Source organism: Triticum aestivum, chromosome 6B (assembly GCF_018294505.1).
Source record: "Triticum aestivum cultivar Chinese Spring chromosome 6B, IWGSC CS RefSeq v2.1, whole genome shotgun sequence".
Taxonomy (NCBI): Eukaryota; Viridiplantae; Streptophyta; class Magnoliopsida; order Poales; family Poaceae; genus Triticum; species Triticum aestivum.
In genome coordinates, this window is record NC_057810.1 from 561,149,974 (window position 1) to 561,168,385 (window position 18,412).

The 18,412-nt window shown below is 46.7% G+C and overlaps 1 protein-coding gene and 1 pseudogene across 1 annotated transcript; one reads left to right on the forward strand and one right to left on the reverse strand.

Moving 5' to 3' along the window:
- Positions 1-4,129: 4,129 nt before the first annotated feature.
- LOC123134417 (fatty acid desaturase DES2-like) lies at positions 4,130-5,574 on the forward strand (annotated as a pseudogene).
- A 2,449-nt stretch (positions 5,575-8,023) lies between these two features.
- Positions 8,024-12,856, reverse strand: LOC123138004 (outer envelope pore protein 16-3, chloroplastic/mitochondrial). Its single transcript, XM_044557893.1, has 3 exons — positions 12,654-12,856; positions 12,146-12,467; positions 8,024-8,352 (listed from the first exon to the last, which is right to left on the reverse strand). Exons 2-3 carry the CDS (start codon positions 12,447-12,449, stop codon positions 8,204-8,206), a joined length of 453 nt encoding a protein of 150 aa, XP_044413828.1. The 5' UTR covers positions 12,450-12,467; positions 12,654-12,856; the 3' UTR covers positions 8,024-8,203.
- Between the last annotated feature and the right edge of the window lie 5,556 nt (positions 12,857-18,412).

Genomic DNA, 18,412 nt, shown 5'->3' on the forward strand with positions numbered 1-18,412 from the left:
GGACGCGCGCGCTTGTCCTCCCCTAGCCCACCTGTCGGTGGGAGAAACCAACCCCCCCCCCCCCCCACACCCATTTGGCGCCATTTGCCCCGAACCCTCCCGCCTCCCTCCCGCCGCCCCCTCTCTCCTCCGTCCATGGCCGACGCCCCGTCGAGTTCCGGCGGCCTGGCCGTCGACCCGCCCGCAAAGGTGAAGAAGAAGGCGCCAAGGAAGCCGCGGTCGGAGTGCACGCCGAAGGAGATCGCCAAGTTGGACGCGGAATCGACGAAGAGGAGGGAACGGAGAGCGGTCGGCAAGCTCAATGCCGCCGCGGCCAAGAGAGCCGCCATGCGCGAGGAGCTGGAGGCCGCGTGGCGCAAGGCCGCTGCCGACGAGAAGGAGGACCTCGTCAACAAAGCGCACGCCATCCTCATGCTTGGCATGGGCCGTCCTGCCGGGTTCCCTGCAGCGGCCGTCGCCCCGGCAAGCACCAGCTCGTCGGTCGCCCGGCCTACGCACTGCCAGTCGCCAACATCGAGCACCATGCCCATGTCGCCCGGCTTCCCTCCACCAAGGCACGATGGACAGACCCGTTTCTCGGGGTCGCCGGAGGTGGGCTTGTTCGCGCCGTCCACGAGCGGCAAAGCAAGGATGAGCAAATGAAGCAGTACCTAGACCTTCAAAGACAGAAGCTTGAGATGGAGGAGGCGGACAAGAGGAGGAAGCTCGACATGGAGGAGGCGGCCCGGCAAAGGAAGCTCGACATGGAGGAGGCGGCCCGGCAAAGGCAGCTGGACATCAAGGCCGACAACGTCAAGGCCAGGCAGAGGCAGCTCGACATCGAGGCCACCAATGCCGCCACCAAAGCGAAGGAGGTGGTCCTTGCGATCATGAGCGTGGACTTGTCGAAGATGAGCGACAAGACGAGGGCCTGGTTCGAGGCCAGGCAGAAGGAGATGCTCGACGCCGAAGGCCTGAACTAAGTCGTCCGATCGGCGTGGCCGTTCTTTTTAGGCTGGCATGGGTGCCGCCCGCCTGTCGGGGCCGCTGGCAGTGTGCCGGCGAGAAAACATTCATTTTGGAGGCCGACTGTGTTGCCGGCCGCTGGCTGTGTTTCCGGCGAGGAGAAATATTCATTTTGAAGGCTGGCTGTGTTGTCGGCCACTGGCTGATGCCGACGATGGACGTGTAGGCCGGCGTGATGAACCGGGGCCGCTGGCCTGAACTACGGCTTGGCATTTGAAATGCTGCTTTTTAGTTTTTTAAGTGGACGCGGACAGGATGGGGCAAATGGATGCGGCCGCGCGCTGCGCGCACGGCCACCGCATCCCAGGAACAAGCCCGGACACGGTCCCAAACCCCTACCCAAATGGACAGAATCCGGACAAAACGGACGTCCATTTGGGGTCGCGCGGTGGAGTTGGCCTAATAGGAGCTGGCATGAGAGACAGATACTTCATCAAAGACTCTTGTACTATTCCTAACCTTCCAGAAACTGGGCAGCACAAGTGGCGATGACAATAATCCACCGACGACCCTCACATACCAAATTCTCAATGAACTGCAGCAGCGATAAAGCCTCCATGGCAGTGCAATATACCATTGGTATTTTCTTAAAATAATACTCCATCCATTTTAAAATAAGTGTCTTTAATTTGGTATACCTTTAGTACATAACAGTGGTATGAAAGCATATCAGTTTATATTTGGCAACACACAAAAAGACTTCATTTCTATTAGATTGAATTTAGCTCTAGACTATCATACCCATTATACAATATGGTAATCCCATCTGGATGGCCCTCATCTCCCATGAACCGAAAGACACATCTAATTTGTAAATTAATCGCATGCAAATGCAAATGAGTCCATTAATTAGACTATACTGCAACCCATAAAACAAAACTCTGTGATATCTTTAAAGCAACTTCAACATGACGACCCAAACTATCCGGCGTGTCTGTTTGGATGAAAACGGACACAAAAGTCGGCCCAACATGGCGACCCAAACAGACGAGCGTCCGTTCTTTGTCCGCGTGTGACCCATTTCAAGCCCAAATTTAGGTCGTGCTTGCGTCGGCGCGGACACGAAACGGGCGCACACGACGCTCGCCCTTGTCCTGCCTCTGGCCTGCCAGTCGGTGGCACATTGGCCATTCCATCGTCCCCCCATCGACAGTCAGCGCACCCGGCCGCCCCACCCATCGCCGCCACCGCCCAGTTCTGGTGCCTAGGCCAGCCGTCCGCACCCACATACCTGCCCCCGCAGCACGCCACCTCCCAACGTCGCCGCCACCACCGCCGCCACAGCACCCCAACATCGCCGCCACCACCCCCTCACCCCACCACCCTGCCTGCAGCACCCAAGCGCGGCGACCCCACTCGCTGGACGCCGACAGGCCTGCTACCTGGTCTAGGGGAGGCGCGGGGCTATTCACCAGCCAACTTCTTCCACGACGCCCACAAGCTATTCGACGGTTTGCCCGCAAGGTACAAATGGACTCCAGCGACGAGTTCTTTTTCCACAATTTCATTTGCAACTCGGATGATTCTTCATCTGGTGATGAGGAGCTTGTGGTTGTTGTGTTGGTCATCCATGACCACATTAGTAGGCAGCGGCCGATGTTCAGGGGCTCGATCCCGGGGCACACTCCCGCGTTGAATCGCAACCGAGAGAGCGGCCATTGCCTACTCTAACAGGACTGCTTCGAGAGTGCTAGGAAGGATGTGGAGCGCGCCTTTGGTGTTCTTTAATCTTGATGGGGTATCGTTCGGTATCCTGCTAGAAATTGGAGCACTAAGAAGTTGTGAGAGGTGATGACTGCTTGCGTGATCATGCACACTATGATAGTAGAGGATGAGCGCCCGAAACCTTGGCGATGTATAGGCTATCTTTTTTTTAATGTATTTGAGATAATTTAATTTTTATTTGGCTTATAAACTATGAGGTATTTATTTTGTTGTGAAACTATGAGATATTTATATTTTGTTTGAATTATGTGAACTTGGGTTATTTTTTCCATATGTTTGCAAAAAGAGCTAAAAAATGTACCCAGGCCGCGAGCTCGAAAATGCGTCCGCGCGTTAGGCACACGGCCGACCCAAACGCAGAAGGGGGCGGACAAGCCAATCCACGTAGATAAAAAACGGACAAAATGTGTGTCCATGGGTCGGCGTATTGGAGTTGCTTTTAGACTTGGGTGCCTGCAGAATAAACGAGGTGAATCAATGGGCTCATGATCCATGGAACGGCACGAGGCAGGATCTTACACCGGTATCTGCTACACAGGCAGATAGAGCGGGCTTGGGTAGCATGGATCAGCAGCGGTGTGGCTGTGTCTCCTGCGGCATATGGTGACTAGCGTAGTGCTTTCTCTGTACTTGTTGATCTTTTCAGTCCAGTCAGTTTAGGATTTTTGTTTTGCAACATCATGGGTGATGAATGTCTTTCATATTGGATTGCAAGCTCTTTTTTACATTGTTGACGTATACGACCTACAGTGTTCAAGCAGTTGTATTTTTGGCTGAATTTCAAATGAAAAGACTTGAATTAAAGTTTTGGTTCATTTTTACTTAGCTTGTCAATCAGTTCAGCCTAATCAATGCCATGTGTTGTCATGAATGAAAGCCGGTCCATTGGAACCTGTCATTATTTTTTGGGGAAATGCCGATTTAGCGCAGCCCCATTTGACGTACAACTGTCGTTTTTCTACTCGGTCTAAAATTTGACTGAACCTGTATTGAACCTTATTTTATTTCATTTTGCAAGCCAGGTTTAGCGCAGCCTCATTTGACAAGCATACACAACACACAGGATTCAGCGCAGCCTCATTTGACAAGCATATATGTCTTCGTTCTCGAATGATATGCTCCCTTCATTCTCTTATACAAGACCACAAACTCAAATTACATATACCTAGGTAAAATTTAATGACTATTTTGGAAGCCAACTTTTTTTCTTGTTATCTGAGATCATTAATACACCCACATGCATGCAAGGAAGGAATGAGAAGGAAGTAGCACAGTGTTATTATGACTACATGCATGCAAATATTAAACAAGTTGCTACTACGAGAAAACATCATTGAATTTTACCTCGGTTACTGTTAGTGGCCTTGTATTGATGCAAAATGTATTTTTCATAGTGGCCTTGTATAAAGAAACGGAGGGAGTATGTACCTTCATACACACTGTCTGATCACCACTGCTTTTTGTTGTTGTCAGCAGCACCATGGGTGCCGGAGGCAGAATGACGGAGAAGGAGCGGGAGAAGCAGGAGCTGCTCGGCCGCGCCGGCGCCGGTGAGATCTCCCAGCGCGCGCCGACGGACAAACCAGCGTTCACGCTGGCCCAGATCAGGAAGGCAATCCCGCCTCACTGCTTCCAGCGCTCGGTGATCAAGTCCTTCTCCTATGTGGTCTACGACCTCGCCATCATCGCGTCCCTCCTGTACGCCGCGCTGGTCTGGATCCCAGCACTCCCGACCATGCAACAGCTGGGCGCCTGGCCGCTCTACTGGGCCGCGCAGGGCTGCGTCATGACCGGCGTCTGGGTGCTCGCCCACGAGTGCGGCCACCACGCCTTCTCCGACTACTTGCTGCTCGACAACATCGTCGGCCTGGTGCTCCACTCGTGCCTGCTCGTCCCCTACTTCTCGTGGAAGTACAGCCACCGCCGCCACCACGCCAACACGGGCTCGCTGGAGCACGACGAGGTGTACGTCCCAAAGAAGGAGGCGCTGCCGTGGTACACCCCCTACATCTACAACAACCCCGTGGGGCGCCTGGGGTACATCGTAGTGCAGCTCACCCTCGGGTGGCCGATGTACCTGGCGCTCAACACCTCCGGCCGCCCGTACCCGCGCTTCGTCTGCCACTACGACCCCTACGGCCCCTTGTACAGCGACCTGGAGCGCGCACAGGTCTTCATCTCGGACGTCGGCGTGTTGGCCGTCTCCTTCGCCCTGTTGAAGCTCGCGTCGGCCTTCGGGTTCTGGTGGGTGGTGCGGGTCTACGGGGTGCCGCTGCTGATCGTGAACGCGTGGCTGGTCGTGATCACCTACCTGGCTCACACCCACCCGGCGCTGCCGCACTACGACTACGACTCGCCACCATGGACCGTGACTTGGGCATCCTCAATCGCGTGTTCCACAACACCACGGACACGCACGTCGCGCACCATCTCTTCTCCAGCATACCGCACTACCACGCCATGGAGGCCACCAAGGCGATCAAGCCCATCCTCGGCAAGTACTACCAGTTCGAATCGAACCCCCTCGCCAGGGCCACATGGCGCTCGGCCAAGGAGTGCATCTACGTCCAGCCCGAGGATCGCAAGGGAGTCTTTTGGTACAGCAACAAGTTCTAGCCGCCATCATCCCACCAAGTAATCCCATCCATATCTACCTACATGTACGATTACGTGTTGGGAGTTAGGCTCAGTCGATAAAAAATGCATGGCATACATTCAGTTCAATCCAAATCAGGACAGTCAAGAGGGATCAGAACCGGCTAGCACATGAGCTAGCGGCCAGAGCTAGGCGGTATGAAGACTGCCTGATGATTGCGGACGTGCCGGGAGAGCTCCGTCCGCTGATGCACCGAGTAATTTCTTTGGCTGTATTTTGGGTAGTTTTCCTCAAAAAAAAAAAACTACTTGTATTACTCAATCGGCTGACGTCATCGTGGTTCAGTCGCCCGTGTTGTCGCTACCACCTACGTGAGATGGTCGTCGGTTGTTTTTTCCCCTCGTGCTGGCTTCTTCTTCGGTTGTTGTTTGGGCTGGGTAGGGCTTGTTTCGTAGCCATTTGTGCCATGAAACTTGCCCACGGCTGCTTTGCCTTTTTTTTTTTCTTTTGAGTATCACGGCTGCTTTGCCTTGTATGGTTGTATTCTCTTTTGGACCAAGATACCTGACGAACGTCACGTTTTTTTGTTCGGGCTTGCTAAAAATCAGTCGACTAAGATTTAACCAAGTCTCAGTCGATCATGCAGCATTTTTGTCATCGTTTGCAATATTTTTTCCTACTGATTGCGACATTCGTCTTGTTGGTTGAAGCATGTCATCCCTCATCGGTTGTAGCACACTAGCAAGTCATCTCACCGGTTGCAACATCTTTCATTAACGGTTGTAGCATTTGTTGGTTTTGCTTGCAATACCATCGCAACATTTTTCATCGCCGTTTGTAGCATCCAACCCTGCCGCTTGTAGCAAAAAAAACATGCTGACGAGACTTCGTTAAGCCTCGGTCGACTGAATTCTAAACACACCCTATTTTTGTAAGGTACCAAACAATTTAATTTTCTTGCGTAGCTGAATTCAATGGGGGTGGGGCCGTGCCGCTGCTAATTCCAATTAAAAACGGTCATATCACACTGTAACCCCCTCGTCCCTGTAAACATCCTGTACGTGTAGCAAAGCTCCACGAAGGGTGAGGTCGATCCTTGATCGATTTTTATTGCAAAGCAACGATTCTTTTCCTACTAGGTGCATTCTCTAAATTATTTAAGTGTGCATGCATGCATGCATATAAGACAAAAATGCTAATTTCACTAAAATATTTCATTTAAATTCGAGTTTCAAAATGGTTTATGGCCCAAATGTACATCCTAAAAAATTATTTTCATCATAAAATTCGCCACGATGAGATTTTCAAAACTAGATCTCATGTTCATATGTTTCGCCGACTTCTGTTTCGGGTCAAAAGTTACCAATACCGTAATACGTTTTTGTTTTCAGCCCCTAAGTCATAGTTTTTCTTTGAAAAGATTAGACCATCTCCAACGACGCTGTAAATCGGACACACTAAACGTCCGCGGACCCGAATAAGGGAGCCACCATCCAATCCTATACCTCAAATGTTCGCCTCTATTAACTTAAAAAAAACTAACAGCGGGCCAAATCTCATGGAGAGGAGAGAGGGGTTGTGGCGTGGGATACGTGATGGCTTTTTGTTGGTCAAGCGGACATCTAGACTTCCATAAACGTCCCACAGCTTTGCTTTCGGTTTGTGAAAATTTAGACATGCAGACATAACGCGGCATCGCATTGGATGGCAAAAAACCGATCCAGATATTTGCGAGCTATTTGAGGTACGCCATTGGAGATGGAGGCCCTTACTACTACAATAGGCCTGCTGCAAATGCAGGGCCTTGATGCCGGCCCTGAACAACAACAGAACCAAGGACCAGGCTTCTTTGCTAAATGGGTAACTAGTATGCCAGTCACATTGATTAATTGAAATTTGCAGTCTTCTCAAAAACTTCTCAAAAAAATTGAAATTTGCAGTAATCAAACGTCCATCTTGACAGAAATGTTCTTAAACAAAATCAGATAAAAAGTCAGTGAATGATGGGATAAGAGATCCTCTGGAAAATGGCAAAGGATAGAGCAGACGAAATCCACAATTAGGACAAGGTACATTTGTTACATTTTTTTTTTGTGGGAAAGGCATTGACAATCAAATGCCCCCTCCGTTCCAAAATAGATGACTCAACTTTGTACTAGTACAAAGTTGAGTCATCTATTCTGGAACGGAGGGAATAATAGTTACATCGTTGAGAATACACACAAGATAGCTAGGGGGTTCATCAACCCAAGTACAACTATCCTATTATCACGCATTGGCAGCCCCAGTTCGTTGTATAACTGGTGTCATGAATTTACTAAGCATGCAACTACCCTACTACGGGTACCCGCAAAAGAAAACTATCCTATTACGGGTGTAGTCAAATGTGGACTGCAAGAATTCTGGGGAAAAAAGGAATGAATACTACCTGATATTACAGCTGTTATAAGGTTTTCCCAACAGATCATCGAACTATCGAAGTATATGATACTAAAGTATGAATATTACACAAGCTGAATGTGAAATCATCATAAAGTTCGAACACAGCATAGTTCAGCAACTACAAACAGAAATATAGACTTTCTGACTCTTTGTTTGATGCTTGAAGCAATAGAACAAATTTCGTAAAACCGCAACTTCAATCAAGGGTTGGGGTAACAATATTGTGTCACATGTGATTATTATCGTAACCAATGATGAAGCAAAATAAAGCAAGATATTTATTCCAGGTCTGTTGTATTGCCCTCGAGCAAAACAAGTTACTACAGCTTTGCAAAGGAACTAGGTGCATCAGCAAAACAGACATAACAGCACACATCAGCTCAAAAATTCACCGAGCTGGTTTGCATGATTTGTGCTACAAGTAGACAACCTTGATCAATGCACAGGCTCGGGCTTCTTTTCCGTTGTGTATGCATGGTACGCTTTGCCATTGTCCACTCTGGTAGTGTTACCGCCAACGTCCAGAATGGCAGATGTGAATGCCAGGCTAGAACCACCGATGAGGGCAGACTTAATGCTCTTTCCTGTCAATTGGCACAGTTAGAAGTCTTCCTAGCCAATAATACTGGTTCATATGCATATGGATATGAATACAATTGCACTAATACAGAGGTTGTCGACATGATCATGAAACTAACATGATGGGACACAACATACCAAGACTTACACTAGTGGATTCGCATGCAGTGGTGCCTGATTGAAATAATGTTGACAATTTGTGGAATATGATCTATCTGCCTGGGATATCCTAGATGACTATTTGTCACTGGATCCAATATCAAAATTCTGTAAGGGATCTTTAGCGGTAACTGGATTCATATTTCTGATGCCCACATGCATGATCTGGAATAATACCACTTGGGTTCTTCAAGTTGCATAAACAGAATCCGTGATATTATGCAGATTAATCAGGAGCCATGCAACATGCTACATAAACACCAGAGTTGGACTCTGTTAGTTTTTTTTCGTGCTCCATACATGCCACTAGGACAGTGTTATTTTATGGCATGGCAAACATACATAAATAATGATCTCATGATTCAAACCGATTCCATGAGTCTAATGGGCTGCCAGAGGATAAGATCTAGTTTAGCCCTATCTAATTCAGATTCATTAAAAGGCAAATGGCTTATTAACATCATTGCTGCACCTTAATCGTTAGGTAAAAAGGTACAGGCCCTCTTTGGATGATTCAGTACTTAAAAATCTCAATATTCGTAAACAACAATTATTGATCAGTTTCCCATGAAATACAACAGTTTATGAGAACCAGTTTTTTTATAGTATTGAGACAGGATCAATGTGTTTGATAGTTGCAATATTTAGTAATAGTGTTATGTCCAAAGTGTAGGAAGGTCAACTATCTGTTGTTACTCTGATTAAAAGCACATGCTCAACAACAATATCTACATTCAAGTTATAGTAATAAGGAGCGTGGGCCTGCGCAGTGGTAAAACCATGTCCACAAGTCATCATATAGCTAGTTGTACGCAGAAATGTTTTTTAGTTAAATATAATAAATATATCTAACGTAGAAATATGATCTGCTTCCTTTTTCGGTTCTTTAGGTTAATTTCTGAAGAAAAGAGGGAGATAAAACTGAAGTGAATGCAGACATGATCATCCAGAAACGTACTCGATTTTGTACCCTTGACTTCAGTTTAGCAGACTTCCAAGAATATTTAAATATTATTAGTATTTACCACACTATGATATCATAAAACTCTGGAGTTTGTTGTATCCAAACACCTCGAATTTTTCTATAACATATATCTCTGAAACCCAACAACAACAACAACAACAACAACAACAACAACAACAAAGCCTTCCAGTTCCAAACAAGTTGAGGTAGGCTAGACTTGAAACCCAGAAGATCTTGAAACCTAGTCATTGTTCTGGCACGTGGATAGCTAACTTCCACGCACCCCTGTCCATGGCATATCTCTGGGACCCATAGTATCCAAAAACTCCAAAAATATAACTTATCAAGACTGGATCCAAATACTATTCTTGGTTAATCTTAGGTCAGCATCCCTGGTTAGGAAAATATTTTTAAGCATTGAGCTTAATACAACCAGAGCTAAGCAAGGGAAACCACTTTGCGGAAACATGATAAGTCTAATGTGAATTGTGAAATGCAGTATACATGTCTGACCCGTATCTGTCCACGCAATAACTCTTACTGCGTAGTCACCAGAAGCCAATGACTATAGGAGCATAAACTATGCCATCACCCAATATTAGGATGGGTCAATCCAAAATGCTCCGGATCTGACATATCTAAGTAACTGTTCCTCAAACAGGAGAATCATACTTTAATTTAGTGTGGTTCTCCAATATCATTACAAAAGGAGGAACACTTTCAAGCCATTTTGCGGAAACATGATAAGTCTAATGTGAATTGTGAAATACAGTATACATGTCTGACCCGTATCTGTCCACAAAATAACTCTTACTGCGTAGTCACCAGAAGCCAATGACTATAGGAGCATAAACTATGCCATCACCCAATATTAGGATGGATCAATCCAAAATGCTCCAGATCTGACATATCTAAGTAACTGTTCCTCAAACAGGAGAATCATACTTTAATTTAGTGTGGTTCTCCAATATGATTACAAAAGGAGGAACACTTTCAAGGTATTTATGAGAACCACAGTTTTTTCACAGTATTGAGACAAGTCCAATGTGTTTGGTAGTTGCAGTAATTAGTACTCCCTCCGTAAAGAAATATAAGAGCGTTTAGATCACTATGGATCACTACTTTAGTGATCTAAACGCTCTTATATTTCTTTACAGAGGGAGTATAGTGTTATGTCTAAAAGTGTAGCTAAGATAACAATTTGTTGTTTAAAAGCCCATGTTCAACAACAATACTTACATTCAAGTTTTAAGTTTTCATAATAACTTCAATATCGATAAAGGTCTGTACACAAAATCGAGCGCATAAGTAATCATACAGTTAGTTGTACCCACATACTTTTTCGAGTTAAATATAATAAATATATCTAACACAGGGAATATGATCTGCTTCCTTTTCCTGTGCTTTAGGTTTATTTATGAAGAAAAAAGAACATAAAACTGAAGTGGATGCAAACATGACCATCAAGAGATGTACTGGACTTTGGAGGCTTAACTTCAGTTTTTTTAAAAGGTATTCAGCACACTTGAAAAACCCTTAAATATTAGTATTAGTATTTACCATGCTATGATTTCATAAACCTCTGGAATTTGTTAATAATGTATATCTCTGGAAGCCATAGTACCCAAAAACTCCAAAAATACTACATATCAAAATTGGATTCAAACACTATTCTCGGTGAATCTTAGCTTACCATCCCCAGTAAGAGTAAAACTGTTTAGGCCTTTAGCTTAATACGACTAGAGCTAAGCCAGGGAACCCATTTTACGAAAACATGGCAAGTCTAATGTGAATTGTGAAATCCATTATACATGTCTGACCCGTATCTGTCCACACAATAGCTCTTACTGTGTAGTCACCAGAAGCCAACTACATATAGGAGCATAAACTATGCCATCATCCAATATTAGGATGGACCAATCCAAAATGCACCAGATATGAGATATCTAATTAACAGTTCCTTAAATAAGCTAATCACTCTTTCATTTAATGTGATTCTCCAAATATCATTTAAAAAGGAGGAACACATTCAAGGTATTTAAGATTGTAACAACCATCTGATTAAACTATATAAGTATAAGGCCCATCAGTTTATTCAGGTTTACCAACAAACTTCTATTATTATGGGTGGAAATAATTCTCAAAAAAATATTTCCCAAAAGAAACTGTGTCCAATGGCATGAATAAAACTTTCATTGATACAAGGACCTAGCAAAAATCATTTCATCAAGCTGCAATAGGAACAAGTACTTACAGCTGAACTGCATTTCAAAATGGCAAAGTTTGAATGATTTGAACCTGTGATCTAATGGCAGTGATTGTTGGAGAGCAAGCAATGCTATTCAATAAACCAGTCATGGTGCATCTCCTCTTGTGACGCCTTACATCATCAATGATAATCCCTCAAAATATAACTAAACTCACCGATCTAACAGAACCCAGTTCGTGCAAAATAGATCATCTTATTATCATAATCAGTACCAGTCGAACACAATGCAGGTTGATACCCACATGACTGCATTGAATATTGACCAGAAACACAGAGAAATGACGCAATCCCCCAGTTTATCACTATCCATTAGAGAATGCAAATATCAACGTGTGATCGGTGGTCAGGGTATATAAACCAAGTTTGCAAGCGCAACTTTGGAGGACGGCGAGAGCCTGTATCTAACCTCTGTAGCCATAGACGGTGGCGCCGGAGACGAAGGCGCCGATGGCCCCGTTGACGAAGTCGCGCTTCTTGCGCTGGCTCTGCACAATCTGCTCCACGCCGATGTAGAGCCCTCCGACGGCGGCGAAAGTGACCCCGTAGCTGCCGCACATCTTGAGCGTCCGGACGAGGCCCGGGAGCGCGACGTGGCGCTCCACCCGGGGCACGTCGTACCAGGTGGCGACGATGGTGCCCCAGATGGTGCCCGCGGCCAGACCCGTCACGGCGCCCTTCACCGTCTTCGTCGCTGGCGAGTCATCCTCCATCGCGCCCTTTCCCACTTCCTGCGAGAGCAACATGAAAAAATTAACGCCCGCTCGAGCTCGCGAGCCGAGGAACCCTAGCGCGAGATCGAGATCTGGCAGAAGGAGAGCGCGGTCTGCTCGATTTGATCGGAGGCCCGAGCGACGCGAGCTGCGGGCGTCCGGTCTGAGAGGCGCGCGTAGTGGGGAGGGAGGGCTGGGGCTTACCTGCGCAGCGTGTGCCGGCGGCCGCGTGCCGAGGCGGAGGAGGAGAAATGGTTGGGATTTCTCGGGCGGAGGGGAGGAGGAGTTGGGGGGTGGAAACGGGAGAGGGGATCGCGTCGTGGGACGGTGGGAGTGCGGGTGAGAGAGAGTGAGACGGGCGCAGTGGCCGCCTCGGATCGGCGATGCTCGCTCGACCGCGCCGTTCGCGTCAGGGTTTGGGCCCGGTCGCTAGGCCCACCATTTCACCACACCTCTCATGGGCTTCCAAATCCCTGCTTGGATAAAAATTAATTAATCTCCGGTTCCAAAATTCGAATTTAAACTAAGTACGGAGACTATCTCGAGAAATGCCTCCTGTCTGGACTGTTTTTTTTTTCGAGAAAACTTTCAATCTATTCATCTTCTATCACAGCAGTACAACGAACACTAGAAATAATAAAAATTACATCCAGATCCGTAGACCACTTAGCGACGACTACAATCACTGAAACGAGCCGAAGGCGCGCCGCCGTCATCACCCCTTCCTCGCCGGAGTCGGGCACAACTTGTTGTAGTAGACAGTCGGGAAGTCGTCGTGCTAAGGCCCCGTAGGACCAGCGCACCAGAACAGCAACCGCCGCTGATGAAGAATAACGTAGATCGAAAGGATCCAACCTGAAGACACACGAACATAGACGAACCACAACCAGATCCGAGCAAATCCACCGAGGATAGATCCGCGGGAGACACACCTCCACACGCCCACCAACGATGCTAGACGCACCACCGGAACGGGGACTAGGCGGGGAGACCTTTATTCCATCTTCAGGGAGCCGCCACCGTATCGTCTTCCTGAGTAGGACACAAACCCTAACAAATTTTGAAGGAACGACTAACAACGGAGCCCTCCCGCCGGCCTTTGCCAGGATCCACCACACCCCATGGCCCTAGGGCCACCGGAGACGAGGCGGACCTGCGGCGGAGCCGGCGAGAGGCACGAACCCTAGCTTTTCTTGGAGGAGGAGGCGGCGGCTAGAAAGAGGCTTGACCTCCTGTCTGGACTGCTGAACTCATGGGCAACCAAGATGGACGGTACTCACACAATGTAACACATAGAGTTCATTCTTTCGTAATCTTGCCAATGTGACCAACATACTTGATATAGATTAAATTGAAATTTTTCTTTAATTATATAAAGATGGGGCCTGGTCCGTATGGTTCGTTACATCTATAGATTGTATATATGACCTATCTGAATCTAGATCAAACAGCTTTGTTACAAATTACTTTCTCGGCAAATTGTGGAGCGACAAGTGGGCCCTCAAGTCTGATCAGTTGGTCCCAATTTGGGCACAATCTCATATTGAAAATTAACTTGATGGTGCAATAAAGATGAGCCTTCAAACTTCCATTCTCATATTGAGGCACGATTTGAGGAGCAATTGAACAAAGTTCTGTAGAGCATATGATGCAGTTGACCATCTCCCTTTAGTAGCATATGGAACAAGCATCACACATAAGATTCCTCTATGTTCTATAGCACACATTGTCTTCTTATGACGTAGAGCGGGAACCATATACTTTTGCATCTTGCTTCCAAAGCCAGTCTTTCGCTTGGAAGAAATTTATTTGGTTGTAATGGTGGGACAACAAGAGTTCCTGGGGTGACTGTATCATCCTCTCCCCCCTTCAAGCAAAACCATCCTCGGTTTCGAGGCACTCTTTGAAATGTCCTTGTGTACAAACACATGATCAATCTTAAAAGCATTGTTATCCATGGTTGCAGCATGCTTTTGATGCCAACATCTCAGAACACATAAGTTTTGGACCTCCCCTCATGTATAGCATTGCGATCGTATTGCCACAGACGGCCCAATAGCAACCGACACACATCCATTGGCACAACATCACAAATCACCTCAACTTAATGTGTGCCAATATTGAACTTTACGCATACCTTGTGAGTCACCTTCGGACGTCTGGGGTTCGGGAGGGGGGGAGGGGGGAAGAGGGGACACATCATCCTCGAGGTCCACAAAAGGAATTCCCTGTGATGTTGCTTCCCTCTTGTACTGTCTCCTTCGTAGGTCCGTCCGGTCGACATTCTCTGGCTTACAGGCCGGAGCCAAGGACGGGAGACCCACGGATGAGGCCAAGGCAACATCTAAGGTGGCGGTTGGGGACGATGTGGACGACATCTAGGCCGACGGATGGTGGCTGGCGACGCGAATGGGGGAGAAGGGATGACGACGACTCAAATGTGGGAAATAGTGGACGGACGCAAGAGGAGGACGGTGGGTTTGGTGGACTAGGTCCTTTCAGTGCAATTTACGGTGGGTCCGACCAGTGTGGTATGACATGGAAGATGGGCCTAGGCCTCCGCATACCCACTCCAGATTTGGGCTACATGTGAGGGGTGACGGTCAGCACGGACGTTTGAGGCCGGTATGAGGTGTCGGTTTGGGTCAGTTCTTTTGACCGATCAATGATCGGGCTGCCTGGGCATAATGGTGGTATGGGGCACCCGAGTGTAGATGCTCTAACATGGGATCATGTGGGCATGCAGTGCGAGCCAAATTTTGGTGCGTTCACCACTAGTAGTAGACCACCGTTGATCACTAGGTGGCCATTTTAGTTCATATTCAAACCATTGTAAAAATGATCGAAATTACTTGAATGTTTTGCGCTCATAAATTGAAGCATAGTGCATTCAAACTACTTGGATTTCATTCAAATATTATGAAATTTATAGGGATTTAACCAAAATTTAAACTTAAACCTAAACTAATCTTAGTCGGATGAGGAGGAGGGCATGATGATGATGTCAGACCTCGGCCACCAAAATGCGCGGGACAACTTGGTTCCGGCAGGTCCTCCCGATTGTCAGGGTGGTGCGTGTATGAAGATCGAGTCAACGTCGAATCATAGATTGCGCGAACGTAGACCGACATGTCCCCTGGGTCATAGGGCTCTCGCTCGATGCATTAGTACGTCATCACATTATCTTGTGGCTCAAGCTTGACAAAAGCATCACCCCACTTCGGTGGAGCATAGGCGGAGTCCCATTTGTGGCTTAGGCTTGGGGAGGCGGACACCACCTCTCGACGGGGAGCACGGCTCCATGTTGATGTGAATGCCCTACGTCGGTAGCGCTAGTAGTGGCGTGGTACACCAAGGTGGCCCCTCAAACCTCCTGGCCTTCCGGCCATAGGCAGCCACCACTGACTTGACAATTTGCCACGACATGCTCCAGAAGCTGCATCGCATGACGGCATTGAAGCGGTCCGGTAGTGTCTACCCTTGTGGTGTTGAAGCCGACGTTCGTGCTCCTCACATAGTATGTCTTGTCATGGGTGATTGTAGGAGGTGAACATTGGTTCGGCCCTTCTCCACCATCAAGCACCCCCGATGGTGGTCGATGTATTCCCTGAGGGTGGTGCACGATGTTGGAAATATGCCCTAGAGGCAATAATATTTGTATTATTATATTTCCATATTCATAATTAAAGAGTTTATATTCTATGTTATAACTGCTATGATCTTGGTATATGTGATTCAATGGAAAACTCATATGCACGTGTGGAATGACAAATAGTAAAATAAAAGGTTCTTAGTCTCGCCTCTAAGACTAGCTCAAGTGTTGTTGGTGATCACGTTTTCCGGATCTTAGGATATCGTTAAGGGTAACAACGATCCTAAAACAATGTTGAGATTATGACGTTGGAAGAACGATCATATTGAATCGACCCAATCTTGTTTGTTATGGATTGAGTTAATATCGTTTGTATTAAATTGTAATAACACGGAGTGTTAACATGTGATATTTCTCCTTAGACCATGAGAGTATCATGGTCACTTCTTATCGTACGGTGGGCTTTGGGGTTGCTCAGACGTCACCTGTAACATGGTGATCATAAAGACAACTTACAGGTTCATCGGAAAGTTTCTCAAGTGGCCAGATAGCTCGAGAGTAGGATTTGCTCCTCTGGTGATGGAGAGATATTCTTAGGGCCCTCTTAGTGTGACGGCATCAATCATCGTCTAGCCAGACACATGTGACTTCGTCATGGTGATGCCAGAACACAATAACGAAAAGAAGAACAAAATCGGTAACTAGGGTTTCGGTATAACGAGCATAGTAATGACTCGGGAGGATACCGATGCATCCCATGTTTTGTGAAGTGTCGTAAAGCAAAGGGAACATCACGTGATAACCAAAGGTTCACTTGAATATCATTTGTGTGCTCATAGGGACTGTTATGGATGTCCATGGTCCCATTGCCGGTCATTGATCGAACGAGCGGTTTCGTTCATGTTTATGGGTTACCAAACCTATGAGGTCACTGACGTAAGGCAATCACGATCTGTTGAGTGTTAGTAGGATAGGAGTAATGAGAATATATTTGTGGAATTGTTTCATGAATATTCAGAATGGTTCCGAGAGGATCCAAAAGCGTTTTGGGGTCACCGGAAGGGTTTCGGAGAGTATCGGGTAATACCGGGTATTACCGATAAATTATATATAGGTGGAAGATGTTTTCGGACATGTATATATATAATGTTCTAGAGGTATTTAAAACATTTTATATTTAATTTAAATATCATTGGGCTTAAAAGGCCAAGAGGTGGAAGGCAACTTGGGCCACAAGGGCCCAAGTAAGGAAGGCGCCCCCTTTCCTTATGGGAGGGGGCGAATTGGATGGACTCCCTCCCTATGGCCATTGCCCCAAGGGGGTCTTTTCCCCCCTTGGTGGCTGCCCTCTCCTACTCCTTCAACCTTTATATACTATGGTTTTTTTGCTCTACCAGACACACAGTTTTTGGAGCCTCCTCTAGTTCATGTTCTAGTTGGTCCTAGTTGACTAATTAGAGCTTGGACAATCCTCTTGTCCTCATAATTAGAAGCCCAGTGTGGTTCTAATCTCCTCCCTCTAATTCTCCGGTGACAATTAGCTCTGGACGGCGAACCACTGCCGGATCATTGAGGCTACACGCTTGCAACCAAGTAGAGAGGTCGTGCTTTTGGTCTTTGGTTCGAGGGACTATTCGTGGGTTGTATGAGGGATCGTTCATCGATAGTTCGAGGGACTCCAAGTATGATCTACACAGATACATTCTTCTTCTGTTGCAACTCAGTGACGGTAACGGTCGTGATCCCAACCCGTTATGCATCTTCATATGATCTTGCGTGGTCGTAGGTGCAATTTTTTTTTGTTTTCTACTATGTTTCCCTACAGTGGCATCATGAGCAGGATTATGAGTAGGTGCAGGTTGTGATCTAGATCACATGTGATTGTGAGGGTTGATGTTCATGCTATGATTCCCTTGAGTGTTGCTTCAGTTCAATTCATCGATAGCATGGTGTAGCTTTTCACAAGGTTCTGACAATCGATCTGCTCTGGGTGTCGACGATCTACTAACAGTTCCTTGGGCTTCACCATAGTTGAGAAAAATAAACCGTCGCGTACGCAAGAGGGTGCATAAGATGGAAGATCTTCTAGGGGGGGTCACGCATAGCTAGGGATTTTTAATTAAGTCTCTTGTTTCACACATCCTGAAACTCAATCTAGCATCAAGAAATATTGCCTATGTTGTGGAAGTAGGTAGCTAGTATTACTTGCTAAAACTGGTTAACTGCATAACTAAAATTTTGCTAAATCTGAATAGAGGACGTCTAACTTGGTTTTGCAGGGTATGCATATGATGTGGTATATCCTTCGTCATGATAATTAATGAGTTTATGTATGAGATGGTTATATGTTGTAATGTTAAGTGGCATGCGT

Coding starts and splice junctions, on each gene's coding strand:
- LOC123138004 (XM_044557893.1), bottom strand. CDS start 12,449: ATGGAGGATGACTCGCCAGCGACGAAGACGGTGAAGGGCGCCGTGACG. Junction 8,353..12,145: donor CACCGTCTATGGCTACAGAG/GTTAGATACAGG, acceptor GCCAATTGACAG/GAAAGAGCATTAAGTCTGCC.